The sequence below is a fragment of the Carettochelys insculpta genome, chromosome 2 (genome assembly GCF_033958435.1).
Source record: "Carettochelys insculpta isolate YL-2023 chromosome 2, ASM3395843v1, whole genome shotgun sequence".
Classification (NCBI taxonomy): Eukaryota; Metazoa; Chordata; order Testudines; family Carettochelyidae; genus Carettochelys; species Carettochelys insculpta.
The window spans coordinates 70,667,781-70,690,772 of record NC_134138.1 but is presented as its reverse complement, the minus strand read 5'-3'; the positions used below and the strand labels follow the sequence as shown (position 1 = coordinate 70,690,772).

General features: G+C 41.4%; 1 protein-coding gene across 8 annotated transcripts in view; it reads right to left on the bottom strand.

The window, feature by feature from the left end:
* Positions 1-1,847: 1,847 nt before the first annotated feature.
* ASPH (aspartate beta-hydroxylase) overlaps positions 1,848-22,992 on the bottom strand; it is a 196,066-nt gene continuing 174,921 nt past the window's right edge. For 2 of the 8 annotated variants that reach the window (XM_074987139.1, XM_074987146.1), the window contains 4 exons: positions 17,454-17,589; positions 16,518-16,609; positions 13,450-13,583; positions 1,849-6,555 (listed from right to left, as the gene is read on the bottom strand). In XM_074987139.1, the coding sequence (XP_074843240.1) occupies positions 6,405-6,555; positions 13,450-13,583; positions 16,518-16,609; positions 17,454-17,589 (513 nt within the window). In that variant the 3' untranslated portion in view covers positions 1,849-6,404. Of the gene's footprint in view, positions 6,556-13,449; positions 13,584-16,517; positions 16,610-17,453; positions 17,590-22,992 lie in introns of all 8 variants that reach the window. The other 6 variants (XM_074987140.1, XM_074987143.1, XM_074987141.1 and 3 more) reach the window with 4 other exon arrangements.

Here is a 22,992-nt window from a genome sequence, read left to right as displayed (position 1 = left end):
CTACAGGCAGCTCTAGCCTGTTAGCCAGTGTGTGGGGTGGTGGGAGGAGGGGATGACTCACTGGAAACATTCACTGGTGATTAATGGCTCAATCCAGATATTTTCATTTAGGTCACTACCACAAATGAAATTTCTGCAAAGCCATTTAACCCTCTTCCCTCCTGCAATCAGCGAAAGGCATAGCTCAGAGGAATATGCTGATTGCAGCTGGAGGGCTGTGGTCAAAATGTGAAGGAAAACTTAGAATGAATGTATAACAATGCCTCAACTGGAAGGAAATGTGGAAGAACAGAAATGTAGAACTGAAATGCCAAAGATCAGATTGTTATTTCTCTCTTTGCTCTTCTTGCAAAATAAATCCCATCCTTACATTGAAATGGAAATACATAAACAGTAATAAAAAAAATCATTGTTAAGAAATAGCATCTGCTGTGACTGTTTCCTCAGTTGTACAATTGATTTGCACGCACTTTTTTAACTTCCACTCAATTGTATCGCATGACATTTATTGGAACAAGAGGTCAGTGCCCCATGTCAAACAAAGGAATGTATGTCAGACACCCAACATGCATTGAGTGGACTGCATAACACAGTAGCCCCTTGTGTTACACAAGGGTTGTGTTCCCATGCGCCCTTACATAATTCGAATTTCACATAGGTGAGGGGGTAGCTTTTTTCCCCAGTGGAACAGAGAGGGAGCAGCTTTTTTCCCCACGTTCTGCATCTGGAGAAGGAGCAGGAGCACCTGGAGCTCCTTTTCAAAGGTAAGTCCTGGGATTGGGGGGCAGTTGGGGAGAGTTAAGCCAGGTGGCAGGTTAGGGCCATGGGAGAGGAGCAGGGGACTTCAGCCTGGGGCAGATTAGGGCTGCAAAGAGGATGGGGGTGGGTGGGGGGGAGCTCAGACGGGGGAAAGTTGAACAGGGGCGGAGGGTAGGGGGGGTTGAGCCGGAGCTGTGCGTAAGGGGTGCTGAGCTGGGCTGCAGTGTGTGTGTGTGTGGGGGGAGGTTGGGTGTTGAACCAAGGTTGTGCAGGGTGGGGGTGGGTGGTTGAATTGTGGCTACGTGGGGCAGCTTGAACCGGGGGGAGCAGGATTTTGAGTTGCGCGTAACTCGTGTTAATGCAAGTTAAGCACAACTCAAAATCACGCCTTTTGAGGGCTTACTGTATTCTTTAACTATGCCTTGGGGAGGGCCACATAACTCATGAGTGGTACCTTCTTATGATGACATAGTTCAACAGTGCCTGGCCATCCCTAGAGAACGAAAATAAAATGCGTTACCTCTAACTTACATAGACTACCACACTTAAACCTGGCCAGCAGGGATGTCTGTCACATATTACACACAACTAGGAGCTAATAGAGCTACTAATGTTACACGCAGAATAATTGCAGAAAGAACGTGATTTCTGTATGGCTTGTATTCCTCAGCAGTATGGGGTATATACAGGGCTTGATTTGCAGGCTGCTATGAGCTCTGCATGTTGATGCTGACGTCAACAAGCGCTGAGGACCCTAAGCACTTTGTCCAGAGGAGAATGCTGCACATAGCAAGACCGAAGCCATACACCTTAGGGATTTTTCTCATTAAAATCCATGGTAGCATACACTGGGCAGATTGGAAGGTAGCTGAACATAGCATGGCTCCACCGGCTTCAATGGAGACAGTACTGTAGTGCCACTAAGACAAAGATGCCTTGTTCTACAGCCTTCCTAGTTCACACTCTTACTTGTGCGGCTGCTGAAATGATACTCTCACAAGAAGAGTCTTAAATTCTAGCTCATCTCACAAAGTGCAATGGCAGCGGTGTCATACCGCAGATATACCAAAGCCCCCTTATAAGGTATGGTCCAAGGTCCTGGATATTTAGAACAGTGAACTAGCATTTTTAAGCCCTGAGGTAAAGAGAAAGAAGACAGAGAAAATCTTATTTGAGGAATTCTGCAATACAATTTAGCAGCATGAGTTTATTTAAGTTAGAGTTGTGCAGCTCAAACATTTTGAATGCCACTGAATTCCTAATCTGTGAATATCACACTCCAGAAAAGATCAAAGAGACCATGAGGCATTTATGACTAAAACGAGCAGTGGTGACAGGAATAAACATCCGTGTTGGCCTGTGATACATATCCCAGAATATCAGGGCATGAATATAAGATGGTGGTTCTCATTTAACTCTGCACATAGGTACACAACTGTGAACAGGAAAATGAAAAACACTTTTTATTGGCCTTACTGGTACATACAAACACTACAAATATTATAAGACAAATCATGTCACATAAACCTGATAGCTATAACGAGCCTTGTGGATAAGCGGAAGTGGTAGATGTGGTATACCTAGACTTCAGTAAAGCATTTAACATAATCTCACATGACCTTCTCATTAACACATTGTAAGGTGGGTTCATACTGGTATGATATGATAACCATTCCCAGAGAGTAGTTATCAATGGTTCACAGTCATGCTGGAAGAGTATCACAAGTAGGATTCCACATGGCTCAGTTTTGGAACCATTCTGTTCAATGTCCTCGTTGACTATTTAGATAATGCAGTAGAGAGTACCCTGATGACATTTGTGGATGATACCAAGCTGGAAGGGGTTGCAAGAGCTTTGGAGGATAGGATTGTAATTCCAAATGATCTGAACAAACTGGAGAAATGGTCTGAGACAAATGGGATGACATTCAATAAGGACAAATGCAAAGTACTCTACTGAGGAACGAATAATCAGTTGCATACACAGAAAATGGAAAATGACTTTCTAGGAACGAGTACTGCAGAAAGGGATCTAATGGTCACAATGGACCACAAACAAAATGAGTCAACAGTATGACAATCCTGCAAAAAACAAAAAAACAAAACAAAAAACAAAAACAAAAAAAAGCAAGCAACATTCTGTCATGCATTAACCAGTGTGTTGTAGGACATGACACAAGAAGTAATTCTGGTCTACTCTGCACTGTTTAGGCCTCAGATGGAGTACTGCTTTTAGTTCGAGATGCCACACTTCAGGAAAGATGTGGACAAATTGTAGAAAGTCCAGAGAAGAGCAACAAGATGATTACACGTCTAGAAAACATGGCCTATGAGGGAAGAGTGAATAAAATGAGTTTGTTTAGTCTGGAAAAGAGCTAACAGATGGGACACAAAAACAATTTTCAAGTACTTTAAGGCTGTTACAAAGAGAAGGGATTTTTTTTTCCTCCTTAACCTCTGAGGATAGGACAAGAAGCAATTGATTTAAATTGCAGCAAGGGAGGTTTAGGTTGGATATTAGGGAAAAAAATCCTAACTGTCAGGGTAGTTAAGCAATGGAATAAAGTGCTTAAGGAAGTTGTGGAATCTTCACCATTGGAGATTTTTAAGAGCAGGTTGGGCAAACACCATGAATGATGGTCGAGACGGTGCTTAGTTCTGACATGAATGCAGGGGACTAGATGATCGTTCTATGATGCTCCGAGTAGTTTGTATGGTTCTTCTCTGTCTAATCTCCTGAAGGACAGAATATTTTATTTATTTTTCATTTTAAAAAGCTTTTTCATTTTATTTCTTCCATTAGAATTTCCAATGTAGAAATGTTTTTTCTAATGAGGAAACATCAATTTGCAACCTAAAAACCTTTAAATGATGCATCACATATATACTATACAGTTTTACAGGTTCCTCCATATGCTTAATGGGTACACAGCTATTCCAATAAGTACATCCAACATGAAACAGAACTCTTGACTCCTTGCCACTCGAGCACAATAAAGGCAATTTCAGTGGTGAGGAAGCTATTAATAATGAAGCCACATCATCCACATTGCCACATTCAAGGCTCTTCAGTTTTTAATGCACAATATTGCATCCCACACTATTTAATGAGCACTAATATGCTTGTAGGTGCAGGTTCAGTGTTGAGTGCCTTAATGTATTTGCTGATCATAATCTCAAACAATAAAGCATCGACCTTCAGAGGAAGAGAAAAGAAACACTACTAAACAATAATGAAACAATCAGACCCAAAAGAAAAGCACAATTTAAATGTTCAAAAATTACAAATGAAATACCTGTTACATTTCTAGAGAACATGTGTTAAATTCAAGCTATGGAAATAACAACGTATGTGTAGTTTAAAGTGAATTAAGAATACTCAAAGGAAACAATTCTGGTTCAAAGCCAAATGCTTCCAGATTAATTTTCTTTTCAAATTATCACTTATCTTTCATGATAATTTTACCATATGTAGTAGTAGTATAGTAGAGTTTAAAAAATAACTTGATAAGTTCATGGGGGACAGGTCCATCAATGGCCACTAGCCAGGATGGGCATGGACGGCGTCCCTAGCATCTGTTTGCAAAAGGCTGGAAATGGGCGATAGGGAATTGATCACTTGATGATTACCTGTTCCGTTCATTCCCTCTGGGGCACCTGGCATTGGCCACTGTTGGAAGACAGGATAGTGGGCTTGATGGACCTATGGTCTGACCCAGTATGGCTGTTCTTACGTTCTTATATTATAAAACATGCCATGCAACTAAACAGTTGGCTGGAGAGGCTGCCTCTGAATGAGACCAGTACTACGGAGCACCTCATTTATATATAGCTCTGATATATTGTTCCACTAAACCCCACCAATAAATATTTTATATGTTTCAAAGTGTGAAAAGAATACAGTTATTTTAGGATCTGCTGACAATTCACCCGAGAGTTGCAAATCTCTGTTGAGGGGGGTATAAAGTGGTCTCTGGTTTAGAAAGCACACCCAGGGTTAGTTGATTTGTTTGTTTGTTTGGATTATCATTAACTGACCGAAGTCTTGACAGTTCATGACCATCATATTTTTCTAATCCAAAAAGGAAATAAAAGTGCACAATTGCCAGCAATAATTGCAGCATATGATGACACAAACCACCATGTGTTACATGACACTATGTAATCTAACTGATTAATCCAAAATCTGGCGGGCTCTTAGTTTACGGCAATACAAAGTTAAGGCTATTTTATCAACACTGCCACTTGAATGAAGTAAACAGTCTCACGTCTAATTATTAGCAAAGGTAGTATGTGTGCATAGTGCTTAGATACCACGATATAAGGCATCTTATTAACACAATACATTTGACAGTTTACTGCAATATGGGGGGAAAGGATAAGCAGCTTGTTCCCCTTCTCTGGTGATATAACTAACAAAATCTAAGCTCTCTAACTTCTGACTTGGAAGAAAATAACCTGAAGACAACTATGCTCAAAACAGTTTTCCACATTCTAGCAAGAAGTCAGTGCTTCCAGGCAAGGATCAGATTTCCAAATCACAATGTGGTCCTTTGCGCCCAGCGCAGGGAATTCTGTCTCTTTAGGTTCTTATTCTGAGGAATGACCACTCAAGGTCAATCTAGAAGCAGGCCTGGGAAGAAGCTGCATCCAACACATTTTGGACAGAAGATGGAATGAAACAATGGGCCTTGAAATAATAGGGAACAAAGAGATTAAGTATATAATGCTAAATTATTGAGCACTTGCAAGTCCCATATAAGTCAATGGATGTCACAATTGCCCCTGATTCCCAGGATCAGGTTGTAAAATGAAGAGATCCTTATAGCTGAAGGAGGCTTAAAGTATACTTTCAATCTAGAAAAATAAATCTGACTGGGTATCAGTTTTCAAACTCCATTGACTGGCAGTTAAAAAGCACAAGTTACTACCTGCATTTCCATATGGCACGAAAAGACAGCACTTAGCAAAAGCAAGATGTTCATATAAAGTTTGTCCTCCTGCTAAAAGCTGGAGGTGCACTTATTATACATTTTAAAAAAACCTAGTGGTTCACAAAAGGAAGTGATCCATGTACTGCTATGATAGAAAAATACAATTACCCTCTCGTAGAAAAATACAAATTAAAACCATCAATTCACATTATCTACAGTTGATACTATATGCATATTACTTCATACCTAAAACATTTATGATTAGAAACTGCATGGCAGATTTCCACAGCTAGCTGTTTGCAAATGTTTATGCATGTCTATTGTACATGCCATTACATGGTAACAATGCACATACAAATCAGATGTTTGTGCGTTAACATGAACAAGCTGTGTGCACATACAAGTCTGCGGTATTGGTACACATAATAGAAACATGTCACAAACATCTGCACGTTCCTCACTTCTCGCTCTTTGGCTGGCAAGAGTATTATTGTACTTGCAGTCTACAAGCAAATCTATCAGATCAGTGCCATATCAGAAGGAAACAGAATAAAACATTTTTAGGTAAGTCCATAGTAACTGTGGAACCATTTCTTCTAGCCTTAGAAAGCTGACATTTTCCACAGGGCAACCCAAATTAAAGTTGTGCATTTATATTTGCAGACTCCAACTGATGAAACCTCATCTGTTTCTTACTTCAGAAACAACCTCTTAAATGGCAGGAAGGGTGCGTCTCTGTTGGGGTGTTAATTCCGGGTGCCACACATCCACAATGAATATCAGCCGATAATGGTCAGCGTCCTGCCACACTTCATGCTCGAAAGAGTCATCGAAGATAAGAACCTTCCCTTCTTCCCAGGTTCTGTAACAGAAAAGAGAATCCTTTGTCATTGGTCTTTGGGTGACCAATAATGGGCACTCATCTGGGCAGGTGTTTATTTAGGAGATGATTTTCTGTACATGGGGAAGGCATGACCGGCATGTGTTTTGCCATAAGGAATGCAGTACTCAGTAAAGAGAAATGAGATGTCTGTATCATAGCTCAGAATGAAATAATTATAAAAAGTTCAGTTTGATGCAGTTCCCTTCACAGAGCTGAACTCGTGAATTCTCTCTCCCCCCTTGTGTACATAAAGGCCTGTGGTTTTCAACCCGTGTGCTGCAGCACACTGGCTTGCCACAAGAACTGTCAAAGTGTGCCACAGAAATTTCATCAATTTCCCTTCTCCCCAGGGGGCGGGAGGAGAACTGATGAAATTTCATGGCACGTGTAGGTGACCCCACATCAGCTGGAGGCTCAAGCAGCAATGCTGCCTGATTCCCAGCTAGTGCAGGGTTGGTTAATTTCTCCTCCCAGAGGCTTTGCAAAGCAGCTGCAGGAGGGACAATGATGACTCCCCCTTGCTGCTTGAGCCCCCCAGCTGGTGCTGGGTGGTCAGTTCTCCCCTCTCTCCACACACACACTTTAAAGAGGTGGAGAAGAGGAAACTGCAAACCTCTCTAGCAAGACTGTAATCATAGTAAACATAAGTCAACCTGACATTTATGAGCAATCAAGTCAGCTGGAAAGCATGAGTGTGCGATAGAATTGTTTGTTTCATTGATGTGTGCCAGGTCACTGAAAAGGTTGGGAACCACTAACATAGGCATATACACTATATACAGTAAAAACTTTGTTAGCCAGCACTTTAATATCCAAAAACTCAATTAACCAGCATCTGCCATAGACGACTATACAGCTCCCCTTTCATTTAACTGGAAAAATTCTGAGCGCTATCGAGCACCATTTTCCAGCATTTGCAGAAGTTGTGTTTGTTTGATGGCTGTGAGGCAGCAGAGGAGCAGTAAATCACAGTACTCTTTCCAGTAACAGCGTTAAAAGGTGTAAGTATTAAGTAAGGTTATTTCATTTTTTTAAACATTTTTGCATTTAGTGAAAAAGCTTGAGTAATCCAGCACATTTGATTAACCAGCAACCCCCATTTGCCAAGTTTGTACAGTACCTATATCTATACCTTTATATTATTTTAAGGATCTGAAACTAGAAAGCATTACATATCCACCATTCTCAATGACAAGGATATTTTAAATCAAGCCCCCTCCTGGCATTTTTTAGACATGTACATATTAGATGATAGTGGAAAGATGGGCAATAGCCAGCAACGTGACTTTAAAATAAACCATCATGTCAAACAAACTGAATTAAAAAAACAGAATTACAGAATTAAACCCTGGTTCAAACTTACCTTCAAGAACGCGAAGAGACTCATTGCATAAGCACTTGCAGGATCAGAGCCTCAGGGCTTTTGTCTATAGAGGACAGCTGCACTAATATAGTTTATATAATTATATATAATATAATTATGCTGATATAACTTAATCAGAAGAGCCAGTGCTGCTGCTCTGTCCAAGTCCCTTTCAGCTACAGAAGAGCCTCAGTTTTGTGAACTGGGGATTGAGGAGTTCATAAAAACACAAAGTCACAAACCTGGACTTTTCCAAATTATAGGTGCATAAATTACAGCATTGTGCACTGCATCTCTTTCTTCTTGTCCTTCCAGCCACTGCTACTGCTATCCAAAGTCCTGAAATCACTGGAATATGAAGGGATGACAGCGTGTTCTTCACTGACATCGCTGTCATTATGTGATCCCCTTGTCATGGTTCATATAACTCAGGGGTGGCCAACCAGTCAGAGACTAAGAGCTAAAATAGTTGTGGATAGAGTGTAAAGAGCCACGTACTATATATTTATTTTTAGATTTGTATGGACGGACGGACGGATAGATAGATATGTGGCTCGATGCCCTTCCCCGCAGAGCCATGCACTGTCATCCTTGCCCCCCACCCAGCTCTAACCCAATCCACCACCCATCTCCAAGGGCCAAGCACTCCCAGCCTCCTGCTCTGACCCAGTTCACCCACCCCACCCCTAGAACCAGGCACCGCCCTACGCTAACCTAATGCCTGGGCCTCACCAGAGCTACTGTTGCAGCCACGTGCTTCTCCCTCCAGGTGCTGGGGCATGTGCACAGAGTAGCAGTAAGCAGCCCGGACGCATAGCTCTGAATAGGAGCTGCATTTCATTGAGCACAAGCCACATACAGCTCAAGAGTCACCCTGATACCACAGGTCATTTTTAAGACTATGAGAAGGCCTGTGGCACCATACAGACTAACAGATTTTTTTGGAGCGTAAGCTTTTGTGGGCAAAGACCCGGTTTGTCAGATGCATGATGCACAAAGCGGGTCTTTGCCCATGAAAGCTTATGCTCCAGGAATATCTATTGGTCTATAAGATGCCACAAGACAGCTTGTTGTTTCTGCGGATACAGACTAACACGGCTACACGCCTGATATTTTTAAGACTGGTATTGATAAAGCCATGGTTCTTCCGTCCGTTGCTATGTGCAACACCATATGGACATGTACACACAGCACTCTGAGTGCGTATTCCAGGGTGCAAAAGACAGCTAGATAAGAAAAGTAAAGTTATTCTACTGCAATTTTCCTTTTTAGACATGGCCTTAGGCAGGGAACATATGAAATGCTACACATTATTTTTTTTGTTTTAGTGCAGAAAATTGATAGTGGCTCACAAAACATAACACAGACAATCCACTCAAACTGGCTTGTGTGTGAGCAGTCACATCCTTTAACAACCAGCTAAAGAACGAAACTTAAAGGAGATCGGTGAGAAGCAATGCCTCAGAAACAGAGGTATCTAATTGGTTGGAAGGATCAGAGTTAGGTTCAATTTTAACATCTTCCTTAATGACCTTGAGAAGGGTTTTAACAGCAGATTAGTTAAGGGGTCTATCCTGCAAAGTCAATAGGATTCCTGAGTGAGTATAGCGCACTATGGCTACGTCTACACGTGCACGCTACATCGAAATAGCTTATTTCGATGTAGTGACATTGAAATAGGCTATTTCGATGAATAACATCTACATGTCCTCCAGGGCTGGCAACGTTGACGTTCAACTTCGATGTTGGGCAGCACCACATCGAAATAGGCGCTGCGAGGGAACGTCTACACACCAAAGTAGCACACATAGAAATAAGAGTGCCAGGAACAGCTGCAAACAGGGTCACAGGGCGGACTCAACAGCAAGCAGCTCCCTTAAAGGGCCCCTCCCAGACACAGTTGCACTAAACAACACAAGATGCACAGAGCCGACAACTGGTTGCAGACCCTGTGCATGCAGCATGGATCCCCAGCTGCAGCAGCAGCAGCCAGAAGCCCTGGGCTAAGGGCTGCTGCACACGGTGACCATAGAGCCCCGCAGGGGCTGGAGAGAGAGCATCTCTCAACCCCTCAGCTGATGGCCACCATGGCAGACCCCGCTATTTAGTTGTTGCGGGACGCGGATCGGCTACACGTGCCCTACTTCGACGTTCAACTTCAAAGTAGGGCGCTATTCCCATCCCCTCATGGGGTTAGCGACTTCGACGTCTCGCCGCCTAACGTCGATTTCCACTTCGAAATAGCACCCAACACGTGTAGCCGTGACGGGCGCTATTTCGAAGTTGGCGCTGCTACTTCGAAGTAGCGTGCACGTGTAGACGCGGCCTATGAGTGTGTATCAATTTGCAAGATTAGAGCCTTAACTCTGAGGTGCTGAATGAAGTACTGCATATACTAGTGAAGAGAGAGAAAGAATACAAAGGGTGGTAAATTGGTTAAAACATGGACAGGTAATAAAATGATGTTCAAAAATGCAGCCCAAAACCTCTGGGTTAAAAAAAATACACTGAGGCACAGCTAAACAATGGGAAGGAGAAAGCTGGATAGGAATAACGCTGAAGGAGGCTTAAGGTAAAAGTACAGAGCAAATTTTGTATGACTTTGCAATGTCATACAGCTTTTAAGAAGACTCATATGACTTTCAGGGGCATCTGAAAAGGCATCTCTTCATGGAGGCAGGGGGTGATAGTCACTTCTCCCTGCATCTCTGATGAGACAGTGCTTTGGATAGTGCACCAAGTCATGGGCACCTCAATCAGAAAGATTTCAAAACCAAAACAAAATGCAGACTAGAATAATAAAACTGATTAAGCCACAGGGATTGATGTAATAGGGAGATAAAAAGAACTATGGTCAAGATTTTCAAAAGAAACCAGTGATTTTGGATGCTTTATTTGTGCTTGAGGCACTTTAAAGAGGCTTAATTTTCAGAGGGTGCTTAGCATTTTCTGAAAGTCAAGCTCAAGGGGTTTCATGTTGTGCAACCAAAATCATGACTTGCTTTTGAAAATTTTGGCCTACCATTTTTTGGTTAAGCAAGGACACAGTAATACCCTTTCACCATATGAAAGTTATGAAAACCAAGGATACAGGAAAGTTAAGATGATAGAAAAGGAATATTCAAATTAAGATATAAAATGGCATCTACAGTGATTTTAAATTAGATTTTCAAATGAATTAAGGTAATTCAGTTGAAAATCAGACAGAAAATCAGTAGACACAGTGAAGATAATAAATAAATAAATAAATTGGCTGTCAGATATGTCAGCATCCAAGTCCCAGATTAATTGATCTGTTTGATGGTAAACTGTTCAGGTTTCAAGTATGACTGCCTCTTAACTTTGGTGCCACCTCCTCGCTAATCAGAGAAATGCAGATTTAGAAGATTGCATGTAAATGCTCCTTTTCAATAGGGCTGAGCTATTCTAAATTTAACACCTGTTTTAAGCAATACATTCTTGTAGTCTTATACCAGGTTTTATGTCAATATTGTTCTAATAAAGGCAAAGTTGTTGCACATTAATATATGAGAGTGAAAAATCAGGCAGATGATGTTTTTCATTTTTGTTTGTTTGTTTGTTTATAAATTGGGTCTGAAAAGCACTTCACTAGTTAATCTGAAAGAGGAGCTCTACTCAGGAAAATAAACCCACAAAGCATCCAGAGGGAGTGCCACCAGAGGTTAAAAGAAGGATCAATCATTAGCATCATAGTGGATTGGAATGATTTATACAACAAAGAGAAAAAAGTCATAAAGTTGTCACAGCCAGTGTCTTCCATTTGGATCACATCATGAGATTCACCATTGGAATGCAAATAAATATCTTCCAGACACTTTATTCTATAAATAAAGCTTCACTTCATGACCAAAAGGTGACATGAAATTTAGCTAGTATGGGAAGGATTTCTGTAGAATTTGCTCAGAAGAGAGCTTTTACTATAACCTGTTCTAAATGAGATGTTTTTACCTTGATTTTAAAAATTACTTTTCAAGACTTTTGAAATGGTTTTAAAATTATCTTGGCCTAAGATCGCTTTATTTTGATGCTGAAACATTATTTACCACCATAATTCAGCATCTTGCATACGACAGCTTTTAGAACACCAAAAAATAACCTGGGTTGTATCCTTGACCTAAAAACTGATCACAATGTGTTAGCATTAAAAACAAAGACACATAGCAAAAAGACACTGAGAACTATGTAAGGCTAGACTGTTGAACCCACACATACCCATGAAAGGGCATCATGTGAGGTAAACCTGCCTCACAGAGACAAGGACTTCAAAGTCAGAAGCATCTAGCATGATTATGGCTACATTTTAGTCATGGTATTTTCAGTAAAAGTCATGGCCAGGTCACAGGCAATAAACAAAATTCATGACTTGTGACCTGTCCTTGACTTGTATTACATGCCCTAATTAAATCATGGAAGCCTGGTGTGTAACCCAGCTGGTGCCCTGAGGGGGAAATTCCTTCCTGGCCCTCAAAAAGGCAGTCAGTTAGATGCTGAGCATTTGGGTACTTCCTGCTAGGCAGAGACCTAGGAAAAAAAATCTCTGCAATTTAGAGACATCCCCCGTTTAGATCCCATCTTCTGCTACTGGAAATATTTGCCACTAGCAGTCCCAGATGAATTACATGCCATGGTAGGCAGTCTCATCGTACTATCCCTTCCATAAATAAAGGCTAAATTTGCTGATAGACAATTTATATCCATTTGTTGGTGCTTAATTTAATTAACTCCTCTCCCCTCTTTGGTATTCATTCCTCTGATGTATTTACAGAGAGCAATCATCTCTTCCCTCACCATTTTTTCAGTTAGCTTAAACAAGCCATGCTGCTTAAGTCTTCACTCAGAGCCTATATTTTTCATTCCAGAAAGCTTTTGACAAGGTCATTTTTAAGGTGAGCCAAGAGAAGGACCAGGTTTTCAGTGCAATGTGACATTTCCTAATGGAAAGGTATGTTTAATGTATATTAAAACTAAGAAAACTTCAAATCCACATAGCAGACCAAATCCTCTGCTACTGCGTAGCTTCATCTTCAACGGACCTATGCCAATTCAAATCAGCTGAGGACCTGGCATACTTGGGCAGACGAGAGCACTCTTTATCCACAACAGTAAAAGAAGTAAGCAGAATTGCAGTTCGAATCTAGATTTTGTTGCTCAAGATGACTAATCTCCAAGAACAGGAAAGGGAAAACTTTAGCATTCAACTGGTAAATGTCACTGGTTAGTGGCCTGTGATTCAAACTTTTGGACTAGGGATCTGATTATTAAGAGGAAAATAAATGGCCATGATATGAAAGAGCAGGTTTCATCTCAAGAGTGTTAGGTAACTTCATGACAACAGAAATTCATTTATTTATAACAAGTTTGAGGGCCCAAATGGCTTGTTATAGATTTAAATTGAAGACTCCTTCACCACCAGCGCCCCCTACAAAATTGTCTTATTTGTTTTGTGGGTCACATCAGCAAGCCATAGGGAATAGAAAGAAAAACTATACCTGTTCTCCTTGGCACATCGAATTCTGCAGCCTTCTTTCGGTATAACCAAGCCCAAGTGCATCCTCAGTCTACAGTTAGTAGGGCCTGTGTGAGGCCAAACATGAGTACCTGGGTGCATGATGGAATACTTGACCTGCAAAGAGACATAATTCTTTAATCAGATCTTTTTTTACTCACCTTCCACCACAAGAACAGGACTTTATTACAGCTGATCCAAGACGACAGATCAACTATATATGCTATATGCAGTGTTGCAGTAACTGTCTGTCTGAAGCTATTAGAGAAATACAGGGGACGAGCTAATATCAATTAGATCAATTTCTGGTGGTGAAAGAGATGAGTTTTGGAATACACCAAGCTCTGCTTCATCTCTAGAGACATTTAGTGAATTGGAATTGGAGGTGCACCATGTTACATTGTTTAAATGAAGGACCCATGAATCACAGAAGCTGTATTGCATGGGATATTGATCACTGTAGCCATGGAGAACTGGCAGACTCTGGTGCATCTTTGAGTTAGTGTGTCCTGGTCTGTGGGCAGCTTGCTTCTGCTGATGAGCTCGGAAAATCTGGGGTATTTAGGAATTTCTTTGAGGATGCGGTCACCATTTAGTATGGACTGTAGCTGTTTGAGGATTCCCTGTCTGGGTTCCAATGTGGGGTGCTAAAGTGACATGTTCATGTGTCTCCTTGGGGTATTATGGAAAGGACACCCAAATATCCCAAAAGAACTTGCTTCAATACAGAAATATCCCCCCCTCACCGACTTCACACCCTTAACTGTCTCCTACCATTCTACCATATATGGTATCAACAACTTATGCCATGCATATAATTAATAAGTAGTGTACCACACATACACTATTAATATACAGCACCCATAATAATGCATTAAATAATGTTACAGCTGTAGAGTCAAGCACTCAAAATCTAGGAAATGCCAGAATTAAAATTACCTGTGCTACTTTATTTGGCTCCTGTAAGATATACGGTGTGATACCATCATTATATGGTACCACGTAGAATTTTTTTTCCATAGGATCTCTGTGGAATGAGTAGCTAATTCTTCAGTACTTCTTTTTATCTTCATTTAATGCATGTCTCCTGACTTTATTTAATATAAACTGTTCACAGAACACAGAATTCCAAATTTCCTTCCAGGTGTTTCTACAGTGCTTTCCTCACTGTATCTGAGTGCTTCAAAAACATGTATGAATTCACTTTACACCCGGTCAGTATAGAACTCCTTTTTTCAGAAAGGGAACTGAGGAACAGAGAATAAGGCAAAGCCAACCTAATTTTCTTCTGTAACAGTGTAACTGGTCAAATACATGGGGGGAAGCAGTAGATGTAATATATCTTGCTTTTAATAAGACTTTTTGCAGTCTCACAAGCATACTAGGAAAATGTGGTCTAGACTAAATTACCACAAATTGGGTGCATAGCTGGCTGAAAGATCGTACTCAAAGAGTAGCTAATGGTGATTGACCGTCAAACTGGGCATACACCATAGGTGTCTGTCTGGGATCTTGTACTCTTCAATGCTTTCATTAATTATATGGATAATGGAGCAGAGAGGATCAGAATATGACATGCAAATGACACATGCCAGCATGCCGGAGGGGTTTCAAGAACACCAAAAGACAATATCAGCATTCAAAACAACCTTGAAAAATTGAGAACTGGTGAGAAATCAACAAAATGAAACTAAACAAACACAAGTGCACAGCACTTCACTTTGGAAAGAAAAAATCAAACTCACATACAAAAGGGAAGCATTGCACCTGAAACGGATTGAAGGGTCACAGTGGGCCACAAGCTGCAAGTGAGACTAATATAATTCTGGTGTGTATTAACAGGAGAGTCATATATAAAACACAGGAGGTAGTTGTCCTGCTCTGCTCCACACTGGTGAGTCCTCAGCTGGAGTACTGTGTTCAGTTGTGGGTGCCACTCTTTCAGAAAGTTGTGAGACAAACTGAAGAGAGGTCAGAGGAGAGCAACAAAAATGACACAAGTTTTAAAAAAATCTAACCTATGAGGAGACGTTAGAAAAAAGGGATATATTTGCCTTGAAAAAACAACACTGAGAATGGACTTGACAATAGTCTCCAAATATCGTAAGAACTGCTGTAAAAAGGACAGGTACCAATTATTCTCCATGTCCACTAAAGGCAGGACAAGTAGTAATGGGCTTCATCTGCAGCAAGGGAGATTTATCCTATAACAACAGAGAGGTAGCCATTTTAGTCTGTATTCTAACACAACAAAACAGCAGTCAGGAAGAAGTGGGTCTGTCCCACAAAAGCTCATCATCTAATAAATAATTTGGTTAGTCTTTAAAGTGTTACTTGACTGCTACATGCTGTTTTGTTTTTTTAGTTATAAGGCGGCCAAGCACTGGCAGACACTTCCAAGCCAAGCTGTGGAATTCCTGCCACTTGTGATTTTTAAGAACATGTTAAACAAACACTTATCAGGGGGGTGGGGTCTAGGTATACTTGGTCCTGCTTCAGATCACTTTCTCAGGGCCCCTCTAGCCCTGCATTTTTAATGATTCTTTATATTTGGAATGCTTGACTTTGCAACCCTATCATTCCTTTAACGCAATTTTTGGATGCAAGTTTCTATTTCCAATATTGAAAAAAAATGACATTTCATCCTGCAGAATCATATTACCTCAGGCCAACAGCTGGGTCTGGACATTTAGATCATTAACTAATTTCTAACTGGTAGTAGCAATAGGCTGTTATCCTCCATGAGGACAAGCATGAAATACACAGTTTACCAGCACCTCTTACTGACAACCTGTGGTGAGCCTTAAAGCTGTCTCAGAAACCTGAGGAAGGGCAAGTGGAAGTAGCCTGGAAGTGAATGGTTATGCTGACCCTCACAGACAAGACAGTGAAAGTAAACATAGTTTATAACTCCCTGACCAGATTCTGTGGACCTAGCCCTCTGAACAAACTCTGCTCATCCCCTATGTGTACTCATCAGCACCACATCATCTCCCCCTTTACCCTCCCCCCCCGCCCAGGATTATGGTAATGAAAGGGATTGGTAAGTACCTGTCCTCTTCGGCATCCTGTAGCCTCAGGGAATCTTTCCAATAAAGCACAGGTTTTGGGAACACTTTTACATGCATTTTCATTTTTTCTTCCTAACAAAACAAATTGGAAAGTGAAACACTAAATAAATAACCAGCTCTGTACTTCCTACTCACATAAGCATATTTCAACCAAAGATTTCAAAGAGCTTTCTACAAAAATCCACATAAGTATTATTTTCCCCATTTCACAAGAGCAGAGAGGGTAGAAAGGGAAGCAAAGAGAGACAGCTTGTAATATCAGACTAAGTTATTGCCCCTACTTTTAAATCACCCTTTTGGGATATAAGTCACAAGATGATGAATGAGACTCTATGGAGGGAAAATATAAAAATTACTCCCTTCAAGACAAACTGTACCTTAATATTGAAATGATATCATTTAAAATTCTTTCTAAAATATAAATCCCTAAGGTCATTCCAACATTCAGGCCTCCCACATCACAGCTGAGAGAAAGAGCAGCTGGCTTAGTGCGTATCATTTCTGAATGGCAGAATTGCATCTGGCTGGTGATACAAGATTGGAAATACATTTTTTTCCCCCTGCTCTCCTTCCTCCAGGCTGATTTGTGTGCCGCTGACTTTGCTAGGAAAAAATCTTGGCAACCTTGCTAAGAGATGGATACTGCGGTGTTGGATTCTGCAGATGTTTCTGGGCAATGTGACTTAGCATACAGTATTCTTGCTCACTATGCTCAGAGTGCAAATGCCTTTTAATTAAGCCTCCTTCCTCCATAGATTCAAATGACTGATCCAGAAATTTAACAAAATAATAAAAAAATAACAAAATAACTTGATTTAATAAAGCTCTATTACAACTTCTTATTGCAGATTACCGAGTGAACAAAGTGATGGGAGCAATGGGAAGGAAGCAATAAATTAATAGGTAGGTTACTTACCTTGCTGCCACAAGGTGAACTGGCTCCAATCTCCTTTTTCTCGCAGGTTCTCATCTTCAGGTAAGAAAAGGCCCTTTCCTTTATCCATCACAGCAAGCCCTTCATCACGAATAAGCTTCCAGTTTTTTTCTAGGGACTGCAGTGAGAACCACCATTATTATACTGAGAATCTGTGTTCCATTTTAGCATCTCAATTTCCTCTGCCTCTTTCTCTCTGTTAATTTGACACATTCATCATTGACAAGTTTCCTTATTTTCAATTTCTGCCAAAGCCTGCTATGGCTGTAAAAAATAACCATCATGCCCTTCTTTAGATGCAATTACTTTTGTATCATAAAAATTTGAATAATCTCAGCCAGCTCACAGTTTAACCCCCAATTTTTAAATTGCTCTTTGATTAACAGAGGGCTGTGAAACAGATCATTTATATTGCAAGTTAATAAGAATATTGATCTATTCAGTCTCAGTACACTGGTACTGGCAAACTCGCAAGACAACAAACCCACTACCATAATCTGGAACTCCAAGTGCTAAGTGAGTGTTGCAGTTCAAAGTGGAACAGTGTAAGCATTCCCCTTAACTGTCCAATTACAAGTTAAAACTTTAGTTAGGACTACGAAGCTTCCCTTGCACATTACAGAAGGCAGAGTAGAGCAGAACAACTATGTCCAGCATTGTATCACTACAAATAATCCCTCAGTGAGTAGAGTTTAATCACTGTAAAGCTGTCAAAGGGTATTTCTATACTTTAGAATAAAGTAGAATTTGTTAAAGTTGACTTTTTAACACTAGATTTTATAAAGTTGAGGTTGAGTGTCCTGAATTGCTCAGAAAGTTGGTTTAGTGTGTTCCCACAAGGCTGCCTAAGTCCACCTGTGGAAGTAGCGCATTGTGGGCACCTATCCCACAGTTCTTGCAGCCCCGTTGCATTTTGGGATTTTGTGCCAATGTCTTGAGGGAAAAAGAAGTCGCCACAAATGGTTCTCAGTTTTACAGGCACTATCATGGATCCCGATACAGTTCAGTTTGTTGGCAGTGTTTTGTGATCACTTCCCACAGTGCGATGCAATATCTTCTGAACATACTGCACATGGAATATGAGCTCATTGCTGCTGGGGGCACTGACAGACAAGAAGATCTGGAGAGAAGAACCACAGAGTTTCTGGCAGCACTGGAAGAAATATACAGCATGGAGCATAGGTTCTGGAGCCAGAAAACCAGAACAGACGTGGCATTTCATTGTTTTGAAGTCATGGGATGATCAGCAGTGGCTGTGAAACTTCCACATGCATAAGTCAAGTTTCAAGGAACTTTGTGAACTGCTGTCTCCCACCATAGATGGAGTGCACATCCCCATCCTGGCACTGGATCAACAGGCCTCAGAGTACATTAACTGTAAGGGGTATTTCTCTATCATGTTGCAAGTGTTGGTGGATCACAAAGGTCATTTCACCAACATCAACGTGAGGTGGTTGGGAAGGGTGCATGATGCGTGAATCTTTAGGAATTCTGGTCTGTTTACAAGGCTCCAGAGTGGAAATTTCTTCCCAGATCAGAAAAATAACATCAAGGGTGTGGAAATGTACATAGTGATTTTAGGTGGCCCTGCTTACCCTTTGTTCCCCTAGCTCATGAAGCCATACACAGGCACCCTGGCCTCCAGTAAGGAGGTCTTTAACTACAGCCTGAGCAGGTGCAGAATGGTGGTAGAATGTGCCTTTGGCCATTTGAAAGCTAGGTTCAGGTGCCTTCTGACCCGCTTAGACCTCAATAAAGAGGCCTGCTGTATTCTTCATAACATTTGCGAGTCGAGTAGGGCTAAGGCAGAGATCCTGACAAGAAATTATCAGCAACTGACCCCTGAAGTGGCTAAGGGATGCAGTGCTCTGTCCAGGGGAGAAGAATGAAGGGGTAAGTGTGGCATGTGTCAGTGGTGCTTGGAATGGCCTGTGGATGCTGTGCCTCTAAAGGGGAAGGTAATGTGCACGGATAGGATGGCACGTGTTGGGGGATTGGGGGAAGGGCAGGGTTCTCTGATTTTTTCTCGAGCACAGCCTCAATTAAGGCAGAGGTCACTGATTATGATTTCTCAGTCAACGACTCAATCAGTTCTGTCTGCCTGTTCATAAAGGACATGAATGAGACATAAATTTGTGCTTGACAGTCCATCATGTTTTTTCTCCAGTCACTGAGCTCTGCTTTTTCCTTTGTCACTACATCAAAATAATTTTCCAACATTTCATTCTGGGACTTCTTTGTCCTCCACATTTGGGGCAACCTCTTATCGGCTGGACTGGGGCCTCTTTGTCTTCTACAGAGGTTGTTTCCTGACAAAATAAATTTGGAAATATTAATGTCACTGGCAAAAGCAACATTTTTATCTTTACTCGGAACAATGACCATACTGACAGAAAAAATGGCTGTTTGTCTCTATGGAAGAAAATATTGCAACTTCTAGTTCATTCTGGTGACTCTTAAGACTGAAGAATGCATAATTTCAAGCAGAATGATTTCAGCTTTTCTACAGCTGAGGTTTGCCTTCTACAGTATGGTAAGCTATCCTCAGCTCACAGGAAAATACATTTCTTAAAGCAATCCTGGGGGGAGGAGGGAAGTGCTGTGTGTCCCAGCTGATGACAGCCCATTGAGGAGCAAGTGGTTGCACCATGGCATTCTTAAAGCCTGTCAGCTTAGGATGGAATGGGGGTTGCCTGTAGTGTGTGCTGCTTAAAGCAGCACCTGTATCTTAAAGTGGCTGCTCCAGGAGTTAAAAAGTCATAAAAAGTCACTGTGGCCATGCACGTGAACCAAGGGAGGGCCCAACTATCGACCAACATGGTAGTGGGGGTGCTTCTGTGTGTCTGATTGGCTGCTGGCCCAGATGGGAACAGGGGTTGCCTGGAGCACACGCTGCTTAAAGTGGCTGCTTCAAGAATTAAAAAATCATAAAAAGTCACTGCAGGCACGCACGTGAACCAGGGGAGGGCCTGATAGCCCACTGGCCTGGGACGTTGGCATTCCTAAAGCATGTGCTGCTCAAAGCAGTGCCTGGATTTTAAAGCGGCTGCTGCAGGAAATGCGTAAGTTTTGCTCTGCACTGGGTAGGTCACAGGCAAAAAGGCATTAGTGACTCATGAAACTTACCATGCTTTCTAGCTTGCCAAATGAGTCACCAGCCTCATCAGGCTAGGAAAAAGGGATAAGGAAAGATGCCTCATTCTCTCTAGGTACAAAGTTGGAAAATGTGCAAGAATGCTCTGTGGGGCCATGCTTCCATTTCACTTCCTGGTGGCTTGGCACGGTAAGTTGTCTTACCATAGAAACAGAAGTAAGGCAGGTGTCCCCAAAAATCTTGTGAGGAGAATCCAAGAGTGCCTGTTATTAAGACCTTCAGCTTTTTGTTCAAACAGGATCAGCACTCTATCCCCAGAAACATTAACAAGCTGTTCTAAGGGAAAGGGGCACAGACCCTCCACCCAACAATCACCGCATACAATTATCGGCAGAAAAGTAGCATACTGACCAGTAGTGCTCTCTCTAGGGTCCAGGTTTGCCTCTGAAACCACCTCCAGAGTTAAGGGGATGGGCTCCACAGGCTCCAGTTCGATAAACAGCTCTTGGCTCTCAGGGTGTATTGACTGGACCCCACTGTTGGCCATTCCTTCCACAGCAGGATGTGCTTCATCATTGTCTCAAGGAACACTCTGCACTGAGTTGTCCAGTCATCTTCTGGGGGAAGTGGTTGCAACTGTCCCCAGAAAAGCATGAAGCTCATCGTAGTATTGGCATTTCTGGGGAGATGCCACAGATCAGCCATTGGCTTGCTTGCATTTCTGGTAGCTCTGCCTCAACTCCTTGATCTTCACATGGCACTGCCGAGTGTCCCTGCTCTACCCTCTCTCAATCACGCCTTGCAATATTTTAGCATATCATCAGCATTTCTTTTGCTGGCTTTGAGCTGGAGAAAAATAGCTGCATGCCCCCACTCCCCCTACCCCAATGAAATGAGGCCCAAGATCTCCAAATTGCTTCATTATGGTGTGGCCTTTTGTGATTCTGGGAACTCATGGCTACAAGCTGTGCTAGGTGTGCTGCACAGATGCGATCCACATGTCTGCTCACCATGCTGGCCAGAGAGGAAAGGAAATCTAATCAAAATTCCTGGACTGATGACCACCGATTCCTGTTACCTACTTCTGCTCACCTGGAAAGCAGCTGAGGTAGAGCAATGACCAGAAAGGACATCTCAAGGGGCATTGTAGGAGTTCTGGAGGTTAATAAAAATTGATTTTAATAATGCTGCTGTTTCCACTTATATAATTCAATATTGTAAATTCTACTTCTCAAGTAATTCCCGGGGGAAGTCAGGAATACAGCAGTTGACATTAGAGCCCCTTAAATCGAACTACTGAGTGCTGGAATGTAGATGGATAGCTTATAGAATTGACCTTAAATCATTACATTTGCCTTATATCCTAGTGGAAACAATCCCACAATGCTGAATATGGTTCATTTTTGTCAACACTGACTGCTAACTCACATCCAACAATACATAGAATACCTCTGAATGAGAAAAGGCCTGATTACCAACTGCCTTGCACCTTTTGTAGCTGAAGAATGTACCCCATGCAAATGATGCGTAAAACTATCATTTGAGCTTGCTTGCATTTTACATCCTTCTTGCAGAGGTGTTAAATGACTATACAAGATGCAAAAGAGCGAAAAATGAGTACAGATTGTTTTTGATTGTGTAGGATGGGGAAATAACTTGCACAGATTTTCTTTTTTGTTAAAAAGAAGTCAGAATGCTTTTGAAGCTAATAAAACAGCTTGTTACCATTGTCTTGGGAATCTACTGCACATTTTGCTTGCAGCACAGTAGATTTTCAGAATTAATTTTAACTTTTTAAAAAAATATTCAGACAATTTTACTGAGTCATGGGAGTGGGAAATGGTAGTAGGTGGGAAATGATACAACAATTCAGATTTTTTTTGGAGATGCCTTCAACTTATATTTCAGACTTGGACTACCAACGGTGATGATTATCTTAAAGGACATCAAGAAGCTCTCTTTCCCAGTTAAATGACATAATTTATTACCAGTAACACAGCCAAGGAACTAAATATTGTAATATCTTTGAGTGTGCTATTACTCACCATCTCTTAGTACTATGCATGTGACTGGATTTAGCTTTTTCTTTTAATTATCATTTTGCTTACAGTGGTTAAACATTAAAGGGACAGGTTTCAGTTATGTGGACAAAAGACTGGCCTAGCTACCTTTGTAGTGATTCTCCATGGCAAATAAAACACACTGCACAACTTTCTGTACAACTGTAACTGTCCACAGTTACAGACAAGAAAATGTTAAATTTCATCATGGGATTATATATACACATCTCTTACCACTGGAAGGGACCTCTGGAGGTCATCTAGTCCAGTCTCCTGCCCTCTTGGCAGGACTAAGCACCATCCCTGATACCTATTTGCCACAATGCCTAAATGACCTCCCTCAAGGATTGAGCTCACAACTCTGGCT